This window comes from Anomalospiza imberbis, chromosome 4, assembly GCF_031753505.1.
Source record: "Anomalospiza imberbis isolate Cuckoo-Finch-1a 21T00152 chromosome 4, ASM3175350v1, whole genome shotgun sequence".
NCBI lineage: Eukaryota > Metazoa > Chordata > Aves > Passeriformes > Viduidae > Anomalospiza > Anomalospiza imberbis.
The window spans coordinates 45,982,898-46,000,838 of NC_089684.1; the positions used below are offsets into that span (position 1 = coordinate 45,982,898).

A 17,941-nucleotide genomic window follows, 5' to 3' on the forward strand; every position below is an offset into this window, starting at 1 on the left:
GGCCATTAATCAACAGGTGGCAAATGGAAAAGGCAGCCAAAATGAAAGGCAATTATCTGTGGGCAAAATAGAGTAATTTTAAATGGGCACTAAGCTCTGTAATTGAAGGTGCAAGAGTGCAAAACTTAACACTGGAAGGAAACCAGAAAATGGATGTACTTATGGTTGGCCACTTATGAAAGTTTTACTGCTCATTACCAAATTTTATAATGTCTTCATTGTGTCACTGTTAAGTTTCCAGAATTAATATTCTTCAATGTGTAAAATAAAAATGTGTTTAATGTGCCAGTATTAAATAGGTCCATGGCAAAGTCAAGTCTGTGAGGGATATTTCTACTTTAGCACTCAGTAGTTTGTCAAATCATGTTTTATGAAAAAAAAACCCCACACTGAGTGGGCTGCTGGTAAGTGCTTCACTTCCTTTCCTTCAGAGCTCAATTCCCCAGGGTGGTCTCTGTGAAGGGGGGGCAAAAAAGAGTTTCTCATTTCCAAAGGATGGAAACAGCCTGGACAGGTGCACGTGCAGGTGTGTCAGCATCTGCCTGTGGAGGGAAGGGTGGGGAATTGCCCAGCCTGTGCTTTCCTGACAATTTCTGAGGGCTGGAGCTGTCAGACTGTCAGAGCTGTAAAAGCAGTGAAGTCTTTGTGTAAATTTTCTAAATGCAGCTGAGATTTCCAAGAGGACTCACAGTTCTCCTCCTTAGGGATTTCCCTAATAAACAAGCATCCTAATTTACAGTATTTTCCTGATTCCTGCCTCTGTTCATGGGCTCACCCTGCACAATTCACCTCGTTGCCTGATTAGTGGTTGGATCTGTTCCGTGAGCATGCCAAGCCTTAAGTAAAAGCTCTTGGGGTTTATGAAAATATGGAGCTATTTTGGAAAAAAGGATCTGCAGCACCACAGGAATGGTGATTTAGGATCCACACTAAAACCCTCAGCTGCTGAGCAGGCTCCTGTGGTAATAAAAATCCTCTGTTCTACAGCTGTTTTGCACACCAGAGCCAAAATACTGTCGCAGGATGTCACCAATATAAAACATGGCTGTCAAAATTTTATGTCTCGACTTGTCCCATGTGGGAGGGGGGAAAAAAATTGCTTGTCATGAGATGGGCTTTAGAAAGAATGTGACAACGTGGTCTGTGTTAAAGCCCTGACACGACACCTTCCCACAGCAATCCAGGCAAGCCTCCAAATGTTTCTTATTCTGCCCCTTCTCTAACGTGGAGGGAAATAAAAGAGGCTTCCTGGGTGTGCATCTGACCTTTGGAGAAATGAGTTTTAGTGTTGTGCTGAGGTTCTTGTCCATTCTGATTGTCCTGGCTGCTTTGGATTGCCTCCCTGTACCTTCCTAAGCTTTCATCCTGAGGTATCGGATCATATCTTGTAAGAAGATTGAAGGGAATTAAGTCTCCAGGCTCAACTCTCCTTTTCCAAGCAGCTGACAAATTGTAGTGTGTTCTGTGTGGCAGTTACTGGAAATAGCTGAAGTCTGCAGAGGGTGAGCCAGGATCCATAAAAATGTTCTTCCTACTTAGGATGACAATTTATAATTTAACTGCAGCTCCCAGCCTAATGATGGCAGATTTACACACGGTGCCATCCAGCTCTGCTGTGCTTTATGACCAAGGAGCTTCCCTGCCTTGGAACAGTGGGAAAACTGTGGGAATGATGCAGGAAAACTACATCAAAGAGATCCTCAGCACACTCCTAGAACACGTTGTCTTAATTAACTGGGATAACTTAAAAGTAACTGAAGCCTGTATGGTCTAGGAAATGAAAGGTGATGCTTCCCTGGGAGATCTGCAGTTTTCCTCTCTGGAAGCGGGGAGCAGAAGTTAGCCCAGGAAGAAATTCAGTTGGGATTGAAATTTGCCAGTGGATGAATAGATGTTGATAATGAGAAGTAGCCCCAAGGAGTGTGGGTGAGTAGGAAAGCACAAAGGGGAAGCAGGCTACAGCACTTCCTTGTAGGAAGACAGAAAACCCAAAATCTGAGACACAAAACTTTCTCCTAAAATAAAAAGGTACTCAAAAGGTGATTTTGTGCCTTTTTTTTTTTTTTTTTTTTTTAAGATCAGATTGCTTATGAAATTTTAAACGCTTCACGTTGCAGAACAATTTCTCTTTACTTACTTGGTGTGATTACACAAAGCTCTTTGGGAAGATGTGCTGCAGCTACAATGTCATTAAATAACATTTTCTGCTGGTGAGTTTACTCTCTCCTTCACCAGAATATTTAATTGTCACTGATGCTGATGGGAACTGTGTGCCTTTGGAGGCCATGCAGATTTAATATGGAGATGATTCCCCAGCCAAGGCAAACACAGAGAAACACACACACACAGAGTTAAAGAAAAACTGTAAATAAATATCTGCCTCAGAGCAAGTTCTGTAAAAACTCATCCCCTTGAACATCCAGTTCTTCCTTGTAGCTCAGCTCCTCCTCTGAAGAGAAGCTAAATTACCAAACAGGGGATGTGTGTTACAGATAAGTTCTGCAAGACAGAAGAACATCCACCAGACTCTAAGAAGTGGCAAGTACAAAGTCAATTGAATGGCATACAATTATCTCCCAAATTATGAACCATGCTTTTCAGCCCCCACAGTATTTTATGGAATTGCAACTTAGATTGAGAAATCCCACTCCACCTGCTGCTGACCTTCCCCTGGCTGAAAATAACCTCTCAGAAAACCCCAGGATGACTCCAACTACCAGCCCATAAACCCTCCTGACCTTCTGCAATGGAGACAGATTTGTGTATTAATGTGTCACATTCCCATTCCCAAAGAAATAGGAGCACTATGAAACTGGCTCGGGTCTGGTTAGAGGGAGCTGCAGCAGGACAAACAGCTTTGCTAACCCAAAGTGGCAGATATGGGTTTATTGAGATATTTTAAATGTTTTTCTCCCCATCCAGCAGCTGCAGCTGACTGAAATGCAAATATCAATCTGGTTTCCTGGGAAGTCTCTAATTCCTCATGAGTGGAAATAGGAGTATGAATTATATGCAGGATTCATTTCTGCTGTTCTATAAATCAGTTGCTGACTGGGATTTGGATATTTACAGGCCTGACAAAGGGCTCCTCTCCTCTCCTCTCCTCTCCTCTCCTCTCCTCTCCTCTCCTCTCCTCTCCTCTCCTCTCCTCTCCTCTCCTCTCCTCTCCTCTCCTCTCCTCTCCTCTCCTCTCCTCTCCTCTCCTCTCCTCTCCTCTCCTCTCCTCTCCTCTCCTCTCCTCTCCTCTCCTCTCCTCTCCTCTCCTCTCCTCTCCTCTCCTCTCCTCTCCTCTCCTCTCCTCTCCTCCACTGCACAAAGGAAAAGCTCTTTACACAAACGGATCACTTCACAAGTTTGTTTGGTGCTTTCATGTTTCCAGGTTCCAGGAGGGAATAGTCTGATTAATGAATTTTGTGGCAGTAGTAAACTTCTGGAAGAATTCTGCTATTGTTTTATTAAATAAGATTGAGGCGGGAAATTTGCCTGGGCCTGGAAAGCCTGATGGAAAGCCAGCAGATTTTTAGGGCCTACAAGTATAGGGGCCTAAAAGTTTGGAGTTTTTTGGTTTTTCTAAAACAGACTTAGACTCCTAAAATACTTGGAAAATTTAGCTACCTTTGAAAATTTGTCTACAAGCACCAGGCAGACCTGGAATAAAAAGGTAAAACTTGTGGTGAGATATCTGAAATGTCATTTCCACTTTGCTAAATGACAGAAACTCTTGGGAGGTGGAATTTGCTATTCTGGGAGGTTTGTAGAAAGAATCCTAGACTCTGATATGATTTGACCTCATTCTGACACAAATCAGTAAAACAAAGAATATTTTATAATAAAAAATAGAAGCATTATGAGTTTCTAGGGAGGGAAAACAGCTGCCTCATACTTCTAAGTGCATAGTTTGAGAAATTTGCAATAGCTGGAATCAGGGCCTTGGCCTTTTAAGATTCCTCGGAGCAGAAGGAAATTATTTTTAATTCGGGCAAGAGCTTGCTTGGGGCTGCATGTCCCTCTCCTGTGGGGTGCAGGGAGGCCAAACTTTGGGAGAGCAGGCCCAGGAATTCCGTGTAACAAATACTGAAGGGTCAGGCGTGCCTGGGTCCACGTGCCCCGCCTGGGAGGAGGAGGAGGAGGTCAGTGGCACTGCCAGGAAATCCCATGGTGGAAGCCCTGGGGAGATGCTGAGGCAGGAGTTGGGAAGATGCACGGTTTGAAATCCATGGCAGAGGCTGTTGGAGAGCAGATTTTGGCTCAGGAAATGGGAAAGAGGGTTTAAGGAAAGAAGCAAAGCTCTCTCTGTAATACACCATCAGAAGTGTTTATTCTGCGGCAGTGAGGAGAACCGATAATCAGGTGTGTGCACATCAATTATTTAAAACAATTCCAGCAAATACAGCCCTTGACCTCCCTCATCACCCCCACTCCCCCAACAAAAATACTTTGAGTGATCAAAATTTATTTTAATTCCTTCTGCTTCAACACCAAGTGTTTGCTCAACTGGATTTGCTGTCGTCACGTAGGAGGGGAAAGAAAAATTTAAAAAAAAAAGAGCTTGGGCAAGACGGTGAAGTTTTTCCTCAGCTCTATCAACAGGATGTCCTTTGTTCTGAAATACTACAGAAATCATCATAAGTCTTATAAAAGTTATCCAGTCACTGGAACACTGAACAATTCAGAATCTGTGTTGCTTGCAAATACTTATTTCTTTTTGGCAGCTTTTCTAGATAGGAGAGTGATGGAGGAATCGAGTCCGTGGGCAGGTCCACACCTTTGCAGTCACACTAAAAGGATGAACTGAAAGCACAAAAAGAGAAATAAAGACAGTGTAAGAAATGTTGTCTGATGGGGAAATTCCTGTCCCGTGAACACAGAGTTATGTAAAAGAAACCCCAAACTTAGCCTTCTTTAAGTACAATAAAATCAGCCATGTGGTCACTGCTGATTCATGTCCCTGTGCTGTACCTGTTTGACACAGATGTCACACACTCATGTTCCTGTTAGAAACATCAATTTTAAGCCCATGATAAACATAATTCGTTACTGATGGGAACTAAATGAATGGGTGATGTCTCCCTTTTGGGTGGCCCAGCAGAGAGGAAATGAGCACCCCACACCCCAATCATTCAGGGGATGAAAGATCCCCCATCTCCCTGGCTCAAAATGGGGAGAGGGGGGAAGGAAGAGGAGAAAACACTCAGCTCTTGATTCTGTATTCAGGGCACATCCCCACTGCCTTATTATCACATCAGAGAGCCTGGACCCATCAGTGCTTTCATTACACAACCATTTCCTCCCCCAAGAATTTCTAATTCTGCCATTTTAATTTGTTTTGGGGACTCTGGGCAGCCTGCTCCCCTATCAGAGAGGAAATTTGGTTTATTAGACAACATCTCCGAGCAGTTAATCCTGCAACTTTATTTTAGACCTTGAGAGGTCAATGCATAATTTAGAGGGGTTTGGATTCCGTTCTGATTGCCTCTCGCTCAAAGACAACCTCAATTATATGAGCTCAGCTTTTCTGAGGGCCAAAGCCCTGCTTTCATCATCAACTCTGCTGCCAGGCCCTGACTCCCGTGCCTGGCCCACAGGGTCACATCCTGGAATCCTCATTTCCAGGGGAATGGGAGCAAACTGCAGCTGCAGCCCCCTGCAGGATGGGAATCCCGTGGCTTACAAGCAGGAAAGAAGGACCAGCACTATCTTTCCCAGCCACAGCCCTCTTGCCATCAATAATTGTTTCATTTTTGCTGCCTTTGTTTTGCTGGTCTGTAAGAATCCCAACAATGATGTGGTCAGTGACAGAAAAAGGCATAAAAAGCAAAGGAGATCATTTCCAGACAGTTCACAAAGGCTCCTCTGTCACACGGTGGTCCAGAGAAATTCTGTGCTGATGGGTCCTGTTACAAGTGGAGGGAATGAAACTTGGAAATACTGTTATTTCATCTTTGTGACACATAAAGAAGTCAATTCAAATGTCAGTTCTCAATGGAACACGAGATCTGTCGGAAATGTGATGCCCATTCAGACTTAAAAAATAACAGTGAGGTATAAAAATATCCAGTGGGTTTTCAGGACATGGTGCCATTACGGAGCTGAGAGTTGGAGGCACAGACCTCTTTCTAAATAATAAGCTAAGAACAAGAAATAATTTTCTGGATTCTCTAGTGTTTGTCTCATCTCCTTGAAAAGCTCCTGAAACCAATGTCATGTTTACTCATGAGTTTAATCAAGAGTTAGGCAGTCGCTGAGACAATTTTAATGCATTTTAACAGCTATAATTCTATCAAATGCTCCATTTAGATACTCTTCTCTGACCAAGCCTTACTTATCCAAAGCTCTCAGTACTCCAGTCATGTGTGGTGTTGCCAGTGCTCTATGAAAAAGGGAGTGTGAGTTTGTATGTTACAAACACAAATACATGTGTTCACCACTTCCAGATCTGAGGAATGACCTCCATACAGGACAAGTAAGGAGTTTCTGCCCAGCCTTGCTGACTTTGCCCCCACAGCTCTGAGAACCAAGCACAGATCATGTCATATTTTTGGTAAACCACCCTTTCATTTCCCTGCGGGCACAAAAAGGAGATATTTAAAACTGAGTGTGTCTGATCTAGAGATACACTAGAGTAGATATTCAGGAATTAAGATATGAATGTCATACATGTATATGTGATACACAATAACTGTGTTTGTCCTTTCACCTCCATAAGAGTTTACAGGAAGAGTTTGTGCTTCAGCAGACTGTTTTGTGTCCGGAATATTTAAAAGGGCAATTAAAGTTATTTTTCTGCACCAGCTTGCAGACTGAGACCCTAAATGATCACCCGGTGTCTGAAGGCTTCAGAGCCGCAGCGCTGCTTGGCAGACAGAAACCAAGCTGTCAGTATTAGGCTATCGGCAGCGCACTGCTGCGTGGCCTGCTTGGAATTTGAAAGGATTGGAAAACAAAAGTGGGAAAAGCCCAGCGCATGACCAACCTCCCAGTCCAGCGAGAGATGCTCCCATCCTTTGCCCGTGTCCTGACAGACTGCAATTTGTCAATCCGGGCTCCGTCCGTCCTACGCAGTCCCTGGAGAAGGGAGGGACGAGGCTCCGCGCGGCTCCCGCCCTGGATCCAGGGGGTGCCGCTGGCGCCCTGTGCCTTCCGGGAGCTGGCAGAAGGGCTCCATGCCACTCCGCGGGCAGCACGAGCATACCAACAGTTGTCGGCTTTGGGTTTGGGGCTTTTTTATTTATTCTCTTGCGGTTTGTCTGGTTTCGCTGGGAAGAGCGGGGTCCGTGAGGTCCTGTCCTGACGATGCCGAGTGAGCCGGAGGAGCGGGGGGGTCTGAGCGGGCAGGAATGCGCCTGGCCGGGTCCCCCCGGTGCTACCTGACCTTCTGCAGCTCCTGCCGCAGCCAGGAGGGCAGCGGCTGGCCCAGCCTGTGCAGCAGCTTGGACAGCTCCACGTTGTGCTCTCGGTAGTAGCTCGACAGAAACGCTCGGGACTAAGCGTGGCGGGGGTGGAAAACAAACCAAGATCAGGTTAAAGGAAACCCATCCCACAGGCAAATGTGCTCTGCTGCCACAGAGGGCTCTCACCGGGGGAACTCAATGCCCTGTCTTTCAAAGCTCGAGGTTCTGATTTTTAAAAACAACAATCCAGTGAAAATGCCACAAAGAAAAAAAAAATAGTGTGTTTAATTCGGGTCAATATTAAAACTGCTCCCATAAATTTCTGAAAAGCCCTTACCTCTTGGTCCATTGGTGGGTATTTCCGACCTTTGCTTTTCCCCAGGCACTTTGTTTTCCCTCCTTCCAATAACTGGCACCAGAAGCCTTTCTGAGGGTCGAACCTATAGAGGATCATATATTTTAAAAGACCTTGCTACAGAAACATCTCCTGGCTACTGAGACATCAGTGTTAGCCCACAATTAGTGCTGCACACATCTCTCTCGATGACTGGAATTCTGAGACCAGAGTGGGAAACAGCTTTCCTCTCCTGTGTAAACTCTGGGGATTCATTTTTCCCCACAAATCTGCCTTGGAAGTGCCTAAATGCAGGAATTTTCCTCACTGTGCTCTACCTGCACTGGCTAATTTTTGTTGTCCTTGTCCAGCACACAGGGTGATGTGCAGGTCTCCTAAGGAAGCGCTGGCTGGGTGCTGATGATTTAACCCGCCTGAAGAAGAAGCTGGCTGCTCCCTATCACTGCATCTAAAGACCATTTTTGTTCCTAGGATGGCATTGTAGCATAAACACTGTCTTAGCAGCCTTATCTGAAACATGCAGTTTGATTGTGGTGTCTGAAATGCAGAGATAGAAGAGGTTTAGATTGAGGTTTGGAAGCACGCGCTCGCTGAGGAACGAATGGCACGTGGCGTTGGGTTTGGAATTTACTGCTGTGGGACTTGCAGCAGGCATAAAACATCCAAACGCAGCACATTCCTGCTGCTCAGCAGATGTTTGAGAAGGATGAAGGATAACTGGCTGGAACACAGAGTTAATTAGTTACACACCACCTTTCTGACCCTGCTCTGTCCCTATGACACGGATGCACCTGCAATTTGCTGCTGTACAGAAGTGGGCGAATTTCAGGAGAAGGGTGAGCCTATTAATGCAGCCTGACCTTTGTTTCCTAAATTGTCTCTGTAGATGTGTCAATTAAAACAACTAAATCATTGATTAAATGGGTATATTGATGATAGATTCATTTCTGCTTTGGCCTTTCCCATCTGCTCCTTGCATGGTGAAGTGCTTTAGCTGCCCTGTGTTAATTTCCCAAGAGGAGCAGTGGTATCGTGTGCTGGGTAAAAGGGAAACAGCAAAACTATGCCCCAAACAATCTCTCTGCCTCAGAAGGAGCTTATTGAACATTATGAAAAGGATGTGCAAATTTGGGAAGGGGAATAGAGGGTGAGACAGTTCGGGCTGAATTCAACTCTCTGCGTTCAGAAATCACAGGACTCTCAGGGCTTCTGTAAATGTAATTGGGCACAGTGGAAGTATTTATTTAAAAATAGTGATAGCCCTAAGGCTAAAGCTACAGGGGAGCATTTTAGAGCTGTCAGCAGAAATCTTTGGAGGCCTGGTTATCTTCCCTTCCCTGCAGAAGAAGCCTGGGGGAGAGGCAGGGTTTTGGGGAGGCAGTACCTGATGCCAGAGGCAGGGAATGCCTGCGAGGGCAGAGCCAAGCAATGTCACCATGAGGATCTTTCTCTCATTCTCTCACAGAATGTAGCAGCCCTCCAAGGGAGAACATTTTCCTAAGCACACTCCTCTCATCTTGTGTTTTCCTCGGGCCCTGCCTCTGTGTCCCCTCTGCTCCCCTCCCATGGCTCCCTTCTGCCTGGGTTGATTTTACTCTCCTGCAAGACTTTCACATAATTTCACTCAGGGTGATGGACTTGTTGCTGTTCACAGGTCTGGGTCCTTAGGCTGCTTCCTGACACCTTTAAAAATGTGTGGTGTGCAGTTGTTAGTCAGTAATGACTAGGAACAATCCTATGCAATCTTTTCCCCTTTGACAAGCCCTGCCAGAAAGCAGCTACACACTTTAATGCATTTTCCCCTTCCATCCCAAATCTGTGCAGAAGTGTGTGCTTCCACAGCACATTTGCATTCTTGATGCCTCTAAACAGGGAGTGCATAATTTTATGGATCTGTTTACAATCCATTTTTCCTGTCCAAACCAGTATGAGAGGCCAAATTTCTTCCTGCTGTGCGACTCCTCTGACTTTAATTTTGTTCCAGCAAGGAAGATGTATGTCTGTGGGTGTGGATTTTAAAAACCCAGCAGAAGGCACTGCAGATGTGCAGTTGTGAGTTGTTCAAACATCAATAGCTCAGCTCTGTGATCAGACTCCTCCTCCCCTCCATCCTCTTTGGAAACCAGTGACTTAAAAAATTGCGTTCTGAAATCCAAAATTCTTCCTCCAGAAAAAGGTTTTGGCAGAGCAACTTCCTTAAGCACTGAAGTCTTACTTTGAACCTTTGATACAAAGAAACTGAACCCTGCCAGGAGAGGAACATTAAATGGTAATTGCAAGCAGAGAGGAGCAGTGTGGGGCAGCTGCAAAGTCCATGGTTGTGTTTCCCTCAGGAGCAGCCTGCAGGGAAGGTGAAGGAGAGGCTTTGCTGCTTCCCACTCCATGTGCTGGCTCAGGGGCTTGGAAAAGCAGTGCCAGGCTTCCCAGCTCACGGATATCCCAGGGCTGGGGCTGTAAGGAGATGGTGCTCCTCACACAGGGAGGCTCAGGGCAAAAGCTTCTTACAATTTTCTGCTGGACTAAGAGGGGAGAGGGGAATTCAGCCCACTCCCACCACGGCAGGAGTCTCAGCAGTATGTGGAAATCCAGAGAGGAAAATGGGATTAAGGAACGAGTGCTTCTCACCCAGCCTCTGCCATCAGGCTCCTTTGGAATGATGAAGCCAAACTTTCCACACCTGGCACTCCAGGCTTCAGCTTCTGGAGACTGATGGAAGAGAGCCCCAAGCTTCTCAAAGTTATTGTTATCCTGATGTGTTGTCTGTTTGTAATTGATAATGAAGGGATCCTGGTGGGAGGGGATGTACCCTGGGATCCCACAGGGCTGATAAGAAAAGGAATACACTCACGTTAGGGCTTCGGAGTAATTGTAGTGAGGAGAGACTCCCAGAAACTTCTGCACTTCATCCATCACAGTAGCAGGGTCACTTCTCAGCTGCTGTCCATCAATAATGAGCAACTGCAGGGGTAAATATGGCACTGATTTGGAAACAGGACTAAGGTTAATAAAAAATGGCATTATTTCACTTCTGTGACAACCTGGATTTAAATTAGCACGTGACTTTGTACAGTGCTAAAAACATTCATGTGGATGAGCTCCTTTTTAGGTTTGCTTTTTACTTTATTGAGTTGGATTTGCATAGGTGGGCACCTTGTAACTCTGTGTGTGCACCTTGTTCAAATGCAGGAGTTAAACCTCCCAAGCCAAACCTGACACTCAGACAATTCGGAGAAGAAGAGATAAGGAAAGGATGTAAAATATTGCTGAGGTTTATGATGTGTCTGTGGGAAATCTTGAGGAGAGAAGGCAGCAGCTCCAGGTGAGGGCAGAGGAGGAGCCCAGGGAACAGGGCACGGGATGCTCATCACCCTCTGCATGCTCGGACTTTGCCAGGACATCTCCCTCTCCTTTGGAGGAATCAGTTGGGATGAGGTGGGCAAGGAGAAGATGTGGCCTATTTGCTCCTAGGGCAATACTGCCCTTGCTGCCACCTCAACATTTCTGGGCAGGACTCCCTCCCCATTTACAAAAGACTAGGAAGGCTGGAGAGGAAAGAAGGAAGTAAATGACTAACTGAGATTTTCTCCCTTCTCCTTGAAATGGGATTGACCTGCTTCTCCTCTCTGTAGTACAGCTGAGGCTGTATAAAAAGAAAACTCTCTGCAAGAAGGCAGAGCTTCTAGTTCTATTCATTGTTTTTTTCCCCCCAGGTCCCTGACAAAGTAGGCAATGCTCAGCTCTGCCTCCTTTCAGCAAAATTCTGTCCCACCAGAGCAGTCTCTGGGGATCCCTGCTGGTTTGCTCTCTCATGAAACAGCCTTTTGCAGCCTTGTCTTACAATGGGTGCAGACATGAACTGCCATATGACCGTGTCCTTGCATAAAGAGTGCCCATGCACGTACCTTGCCGTACTAACATGTTTGCTTTAGGTTATTTTATTATTATTTCTTCAGCAATGGAAATATTCTTTAGATCTATGCATATAGGTAAAATTTTAATGGCAAAGGTTATAAAAGACAATTCAATAAAACGTTTGAAGGAAGAGGAGCCAAAAGAAGGAATCTACGCTGCAGCCCTGAGAAAGGCCAATTCCATATGAGGATCAAAGACACGTGAAGCTTTCTATGATAGGGACTGAGTGGGGAGCAGGATGCAATTTCTTTTTCGAAAAAGCCCTGGCATTTTCTAAACGAATTTGCCAGCCCTTCCCGCAACATCTGACGCTGCATTTCCCGGGCCGCAGGAGCCTCGGGACCGCCTTGGGCCATGCCAGGCTCGGTGAGCTGGGCGGGCCCGGCCCGGCCCTTACCTGGGAGGCCGGGAAGTGCGAGAGCCACCTCTGGATGTGCAGCGCGTACCAGCCGGGCGTCAGGCAGCGCTTCTGCAGCGCCCGGATCTCCGGCGGCGCCCAGGGGCCGCAGGTGATGACTTGGTAAAAGCTGAACCTCAGCGCAGCGGGGTCCTCGTGGGAGCGCTGGTGCTGCGGGGACATACGGAAATACGTGGCACAAGGATGCTGGAGCTTAAGCCTGAGATCTTGCGGGAGAGGGATGGGGGCCAAGGAAGCAGGGTGGGGACACCATTCAGTCAAGGCTCCCCTGGGCAGGGAGGAGTCCCTGTTTTACCGCTTTGCCTTGGCAGCTGGGAAGGTGCCAACGAGATATTACCCGGGTGCAAACTGCAGCCCCTGGCCGTGCTTTGTTCCTTGCGGAGCTGCCTGGCAGGATCAGAAACGATGTATTTCTTGCTGCTCCAGCATTATTAATCCGAGTCTCTTTTAATGCTGCATTTAGTGTTTCCTTTATGTGTTTGCCTACTCCATTTTTCACAAGCATGCATTTTCGATTAATTATACATTTCTCTAAAACCAGAATTTTTAAATAGTGCAGATTTTGTTATGGAAGGATGTGGGCTCAATAAAAGGCAAGGAAGAGCATCCTGGAGTTTCCTGGGGAAAACAACTGGCTTGCTTTTGTTTCCAAGGAGAGAAAAAAAAGCCAGTGTCTCCAGTCACAGCTCTTTTTAACTCCTTGGAAACTTCAGGAGACACTGGGTCTGTCTGTGCACAGCACACATTGCTGAGCTTACACGCTGGGGAAAGGGACGGGGGCCAGACCCTCAGCACCAAGAGCTCTGATTCCCTGGCTGGACCACACTCCTATTCCCTGTGCATCTCCCTGGGCTCAGAGCACTGCTCTCCCTCTCTGCCCTGTCAGCTGTAATTGAGATTAAACTGTTTGTTTCCAGCTGGTGGCAGCTCTGTGCTGGGAAGTTTCATCATTCCTGACACCGGTGTCATCCAGCTGGCATCCAGCACCCTCCTGCTCCCACGGGGTGCCAAGGCTGTGCCATAACTCCCACTCCTTGCTCAAGGACATGGATTCCCAGCCCTCATGCCCTGCCACTGGCTCCACTGTGCATTCCTCGGGGCAAAGGATTCCCTACCTGGTACCAGGAGTATGCGCGGTCCGACGGGTCGATGAGGATGGTGATGATCTTGGCCTTGGGGATGAGGGAAGCAGCTCTCCTGGGAGCTTCCTCAGAATGGAAATAGTTGGCACTTTTCTCAAACAGGAGGTCGGTGGTGACGTTGGAAGGAGTGGGGAAGAATTCCATGTACCTTGGAGGGGAAGAGACTTGTCAGAATTAGCAGCAGCACAAAAGAGTCATGGCCCCATGCTTCCCATTTCATGGTGGGTGAGAAGGTGAATTTTCAGACATAATTCCCAAGAAGCAAAATTGAATTTTTCAGCTCAGCCCAGACTGGAGTAATGGGAATGCATCTTGGCTCTTAGGTGGTGCTCGTAATAGCTAAAGCCCTCATGAAGTCTGGTAATTAGGTTTTTCCTGCGATAGATGGAATTTTTGCAAATAACTTCAGTGTCAAAGGGATATCTTTCACCAGTTTGGAGTGAGGTCAGTTTTAGCTGCAGAAAAAACATGGGAAAAGCTTCAAAATGTCAACATTTAATGTCAACATTTAAATGTCAAATGGTTTAATTTTAACATTGTTGAAGTACTTCATTTTGGAACTGACATATCTTTGCTTTTGGATGCTTTCAGAATGCAAGATTTGAATTTTGGCTTTGAATGGTCTTTCCCATTTAAAATTGATTGGATGGATTCTTGTGAAGAGATAAATGGAGCCTTACTTCATGACAAGCCATTTTGGAAGGAACAGAGTGTAAGTCAGTGTAGCTACAGCTATGACAAGACAGAGATGTCATTCAGCATGAAGACAGAACTCATGACAGAACTGCTTCTTGCATGCATTTGTGTGAAAACTCGCAGACTTACCGTAATATCTAAACAAAATTAGGGGCTTGATTAAATGTCCCATCATTACCAATTAGATTCTCTTTCTATCTGGTAATTCCAAGCATAACAAGTTCATCCAGTGATTAAGGCAATGTCACACCCACTCCTGGAATTGTTCCACTGTGATTTTCCATGTATTAAGAATGAACACCTCATTTTTGTCATTCTTACCAGTCAATTCCCTTGTGGTAGTTGTTGCCGTTGAAGAATTGAACTTCCTCAAAAGTTTTTGGACTGGGGAGATTGCTGATAATGGAAGGATGCATCAGAAGGAATAAATAAAGGGCTGTTGTTCCTATGACAACAAAAAGAGATGCCATTAGGAAATATTAAAAAATTGAAAAAGCACCTTTGCCTTTGTAGAAACTTTTAAAAAGCTCTCCTTGTGCTTCTTACCTGTTTTCTGGGGTCCTATCACCAGGAATTTGGGCAGGTGATCGCAAGTTTTGTCTCTGGACCAAATATCCCTGTGTCGCTTATCGTCACACGGGTTCTGAAGGACAAAAGGTGGTTGTGGCCATCACTCTGGGGGATCCAAAATCTTGGCAGGGTCTCAATGTTATGCACTAATGCCAGAGCCCTACACTGAGTAGCAAAATCCTGCAGTGTGTGTACAATGGTTTTGAATGACTGAGGACAAGGTTCAGTCATTAGCAGAAAAGAAAAAGTGAGGGAAAAAAGATTGGAACATTGATTTAATCACATTTCCATTTGAGGTTCAAATGCAAACCTCTGAATGGCTTTGAGGCATTACTTTTTGGGCTGTCAGAATGGTTACAGATGCATGGGGCTTAGTGCCAATTTTAATTTACGTGAGAATGCAAAAGGGAAGGACAAAATAGAAATGTGGGATATTATTCATCTCCTTATCTTTCTACTACCTATGAATGCAAAATAAAAACCTGTGAACAAAAGGCCCCACAGAAGAGGTTGGGACTGGCTGCTCTTCAAAGTAGTTATCATACAGATGCTGCTTTTGCATAGGTAACAGAGGATGCACTTTGGTGAATAAAAGTAACAAAATATGACAGAGAAAATCAGCGGCTGAAGGGAATTGCTGCAGCCCAGTGGAAATATTATAGGTTTATACTGCCTTGCCGCTGGGCCAAAAAAAATAGGGCAAATTTTCTGCACCTTTTTGCCAGTGTAAGCCCTAAATAACTGCACAGGTTTCCTTGGTGCCCCCCTGGATTTATGCCTGCATAGCCAAAAGCTCAGTGTGGCTCACAGTATTCTGGTGAAGAGAAGAGGCAGGTACATGTAACCATTAAATTACACTGTTGAGCTCACATTCCCATGCTTGAAAAAGGCTTTTTAGAGGAAAAGATGCTTGTTCCAATGAGCAGATTGCAGCTGCAGGAGGAAGAAGAGGTGACTTTACCTGCCAGAGGGGGTCTGTCTGCTCGGGGAAGAGCTCGAAGTACTTCTGAGCCAGCTGCACGGGGGGCAGCGTCTGCAGCCTGAGGTTTGTAGAGCTCTTGACAAAGCTGGCAAGGTTGGCAAAGGTGTACAGGCCCAGGCGGTCGTTCCCATAGTTGGACAGATGGGTCATGAAAATGCTGATCTGGGGGCAAGAGGAGCCTTTCAGGCATGGCACACCAAAAATCCAATATGCTGTCTCCCCCCAGTGCCTGGAATAGCATGGCTGTAAGTAGGGGAATAAATTCTGACACAGAAACACTCCCAGGCTTTGTGAAGGGTGGTATCTCAGCTAAGTATCTCTGTCTTTATTTTCTCCTTAAAGCTGATATAACTTCTGTCTTTTTATCAGCCTTTACGTGGCCACTGCCTTGTAGATCTCATGATTTATTTCAGAGGGATAAAGAGATCTTATAAGAACAATGTGACAAATGTTCTACCCAGCATTTTCTTTCCACGAGGTGATTAAACTCAGTTTTGTGGCTGTTTTACCTGTTGATTGTCATTATTTACTTTTATGAAGATGGCACCAAACTGAATGTTGTCACTTGGCTGTTTTGGTCAGTGCAGTGGCCTGAGACGGGATGGACTGACAGTGAAATTTGATTACAGCTGCAGGCAGATTTGGGGGACTGAAGCACCTCATTCTGAAGAAATTAGCTGTCAACAGTGAGGACACCTGATTCCCAGGTAAAACGTTTGCTTTGTAGAGAGATAATTGTGTTCATGTGAGCCTCGATTCGGCTGATTAGGAATGGGAGGAATTTATAAAGTCATTGCAAGGGAGCAGGGAAGAGGTTGCAGGAGAACAGCTGCACCTTCCTCCTTTGAAAGCTGCTGCAGGAGTCATGTTCAGGTCAGTGAGTGTTGAGGTTTTTAATTCAAAATGAATTGAATTGATGTGCTGGAGGGCTACTGGATGTGGTTTCAGTGATGCCTTGTACAACCCAGGCATGGGGGACAGTGTTTACGCAGCACTCCTTTGGGGCCTGGGGTGTGGGTCAGATATGCTGGACATCTGCTCTAAAATATCTCTGTGCGTGTCTCAGGAAGGTTTTTAGCAGTGATCCCCCTGAAGAGAAAGCTTTCCTTCCGGTTGGTTCCTGCTCTGTTGTTCCAGGCTTGTCCCTAGCACATCAGGGATAAGACACCAGCTTCCCCCTCTCACCCTCCTGCTGTGCCAAGGTGGTGCTTCTTTACCCACCAGCCCCCCGTGCTTGAAAATGTGTCCATTAGTTTGTTAAATTATTAACAAGGCTTTTAGTACTCCTCCAAGGGGGAGCCAGATGGAGCTTAGGAGAATGTGTCCCTCATGGCCCTTCTGCAGTGGGTTTGCATTCTGCACACTCTATGCCACAAAAGGTAATTTATTCTTCCCTTCTTTTCCGCTCTGGGCCTCAGCTAAGCAGAGATTGGAAACCGTACAAGTTGTTTTTTTCTGTGGATTGATTTGGTGGATTCCAGTGCCTGTGTGTTTTATGACCCCAAGTATTTGACGTAAAAAGAGTGAATCTTAAAATTACCCTGAACTTGGTGCATGTCTCTATGTACTGCCCCAGAAACGACAAGGAAGGTAATAAATAATCCTTTCCTCACAAAATAAACTCTAGCCAACACAAACAGATCCTTGCTAGTTCAACTCCTGCAAATGTGAAAAGTTCTTCCTGCAAACTGTTTTAAAGTGATGAAAAGAAAATCACTAGTAGGAAATGTTGCTGGAGAATATCACCTTGTCTCTGGAGCATTCGTTTGATGAGTGCTAAAGGGTCTGCCAATGACATTTAATGTTAGTGCACCAAGTGAAGTATGCAAGTAAGTCTGCATGCTCTTTGTGCTTTGTTTACACTTGAAAATGGATGAGATTGTTTTTTATGTTAAAATGTACTTGTAGGAGATGAGTATTAGCTTATTCTAGGAGTTTCATTATGCTGCAAACCAATTTAAAAGATCCAGTTAATCACTTTTCATGGAGTCAAAAGATCTTGGACATCTCTTTTGACTTCTTTTGCTCTGTTGGTCCTTTTGGAAGTCAAAAAGCCCCAGACATGATGCATTATTCATGGAGCAAAATGGGATTTAATTCTTTCCCATCTACCTCCACATCACTGGGGATGAAAGGTGATGGGTTTTAACTGTTTGTGTTTAGAGCATGGATGATATCAGATTGTTTGCAAACTAATGGCAGGACCATCGCACCATTTCGCTATATGGTTTTGTTTCTAGGGCTATTTCACATCACTTACATCTAGAATTTAGATACAGAGTGTTTTCTCTATATGGAATATTTGTATATGCAGGCTTGTGGTATATAGGAAGTGAAAGCTACAGTAGCTAGTAGAGAGAAACAAAGGGCTTTTTAAAAGAATGATGTGACTATAAACCGGTGCCTTGAAACTGCATTCTGTACTCAGTTTTTGTGCTTGCTCTGGCTGCACAGCCCTATTAATGCTGAATCAAG

General features: G+C 45.4%; 1 protein-coding gene and 1 long non-coding RNA gene across 2 annotated transcripts in view; both read right to left on the bottom strand.

Moving 5' to 3' along the window:
- Nucleotides 1-4,292: 4,292 nt before the first annotated feature.
- Nucleotides 4,293-7,043, bottom strand: LOC137473430 (uncharacterized). The gene is made up of 2 exons (XR_010998790.1): nt 6,974-7,043; nt 4,293-4,791 (listed from the first exon to the last, which is right to left on the bottom strand). It is a non-coding gene; the product is annotated as an uncharacterized lncRNA (long non-coding RNA).
- Nucleotides 7,044-7,239: 196 nt separating this feature from the next.
- Nucleotides 7,240-17,941, bottom strand: part of NDST4 (N-deacetylase and N-sulfotransferase 4) — a 64,767-nt gene continuing 54,065 nt past the window's right edge. Inside the window, exons 7-14 of the mRNA XM_068188367.1 lie at nt 15,446-15,628; nt 14,461-14,557; nt 14,236-14,359; nt 13,192-13,366; nt 12,056-12,226; nt 10,595-10,704; nt 7,729-7,831; nt 7,240-7,483 (exon numbers count right to left, since the gene is read on the bottom strand). Of these exons, the coding sequence (XP_068044468.1) occupies nt 7,364-7,483; nt 7,729-7,831; nt 10,595-10,704; nt 12,056-12,226; nt 13,192-13,366; nt 14,236-14,359; nt 14,461-14,557; nt 15,446-15,628 (1,083 nt within the window). The 3' untranslated portion in view covers nt 7,240-7,363. The remainder of the gene's footprint in view (nt 7,484-7,728; nt 7,832-10,594; nt 10,705-12,055; nt 12,227-13,191; nt 13,367-14,235; nt 14,360-14,460; nt 14,558-15,445; nt 15,629-17,941) is intronic.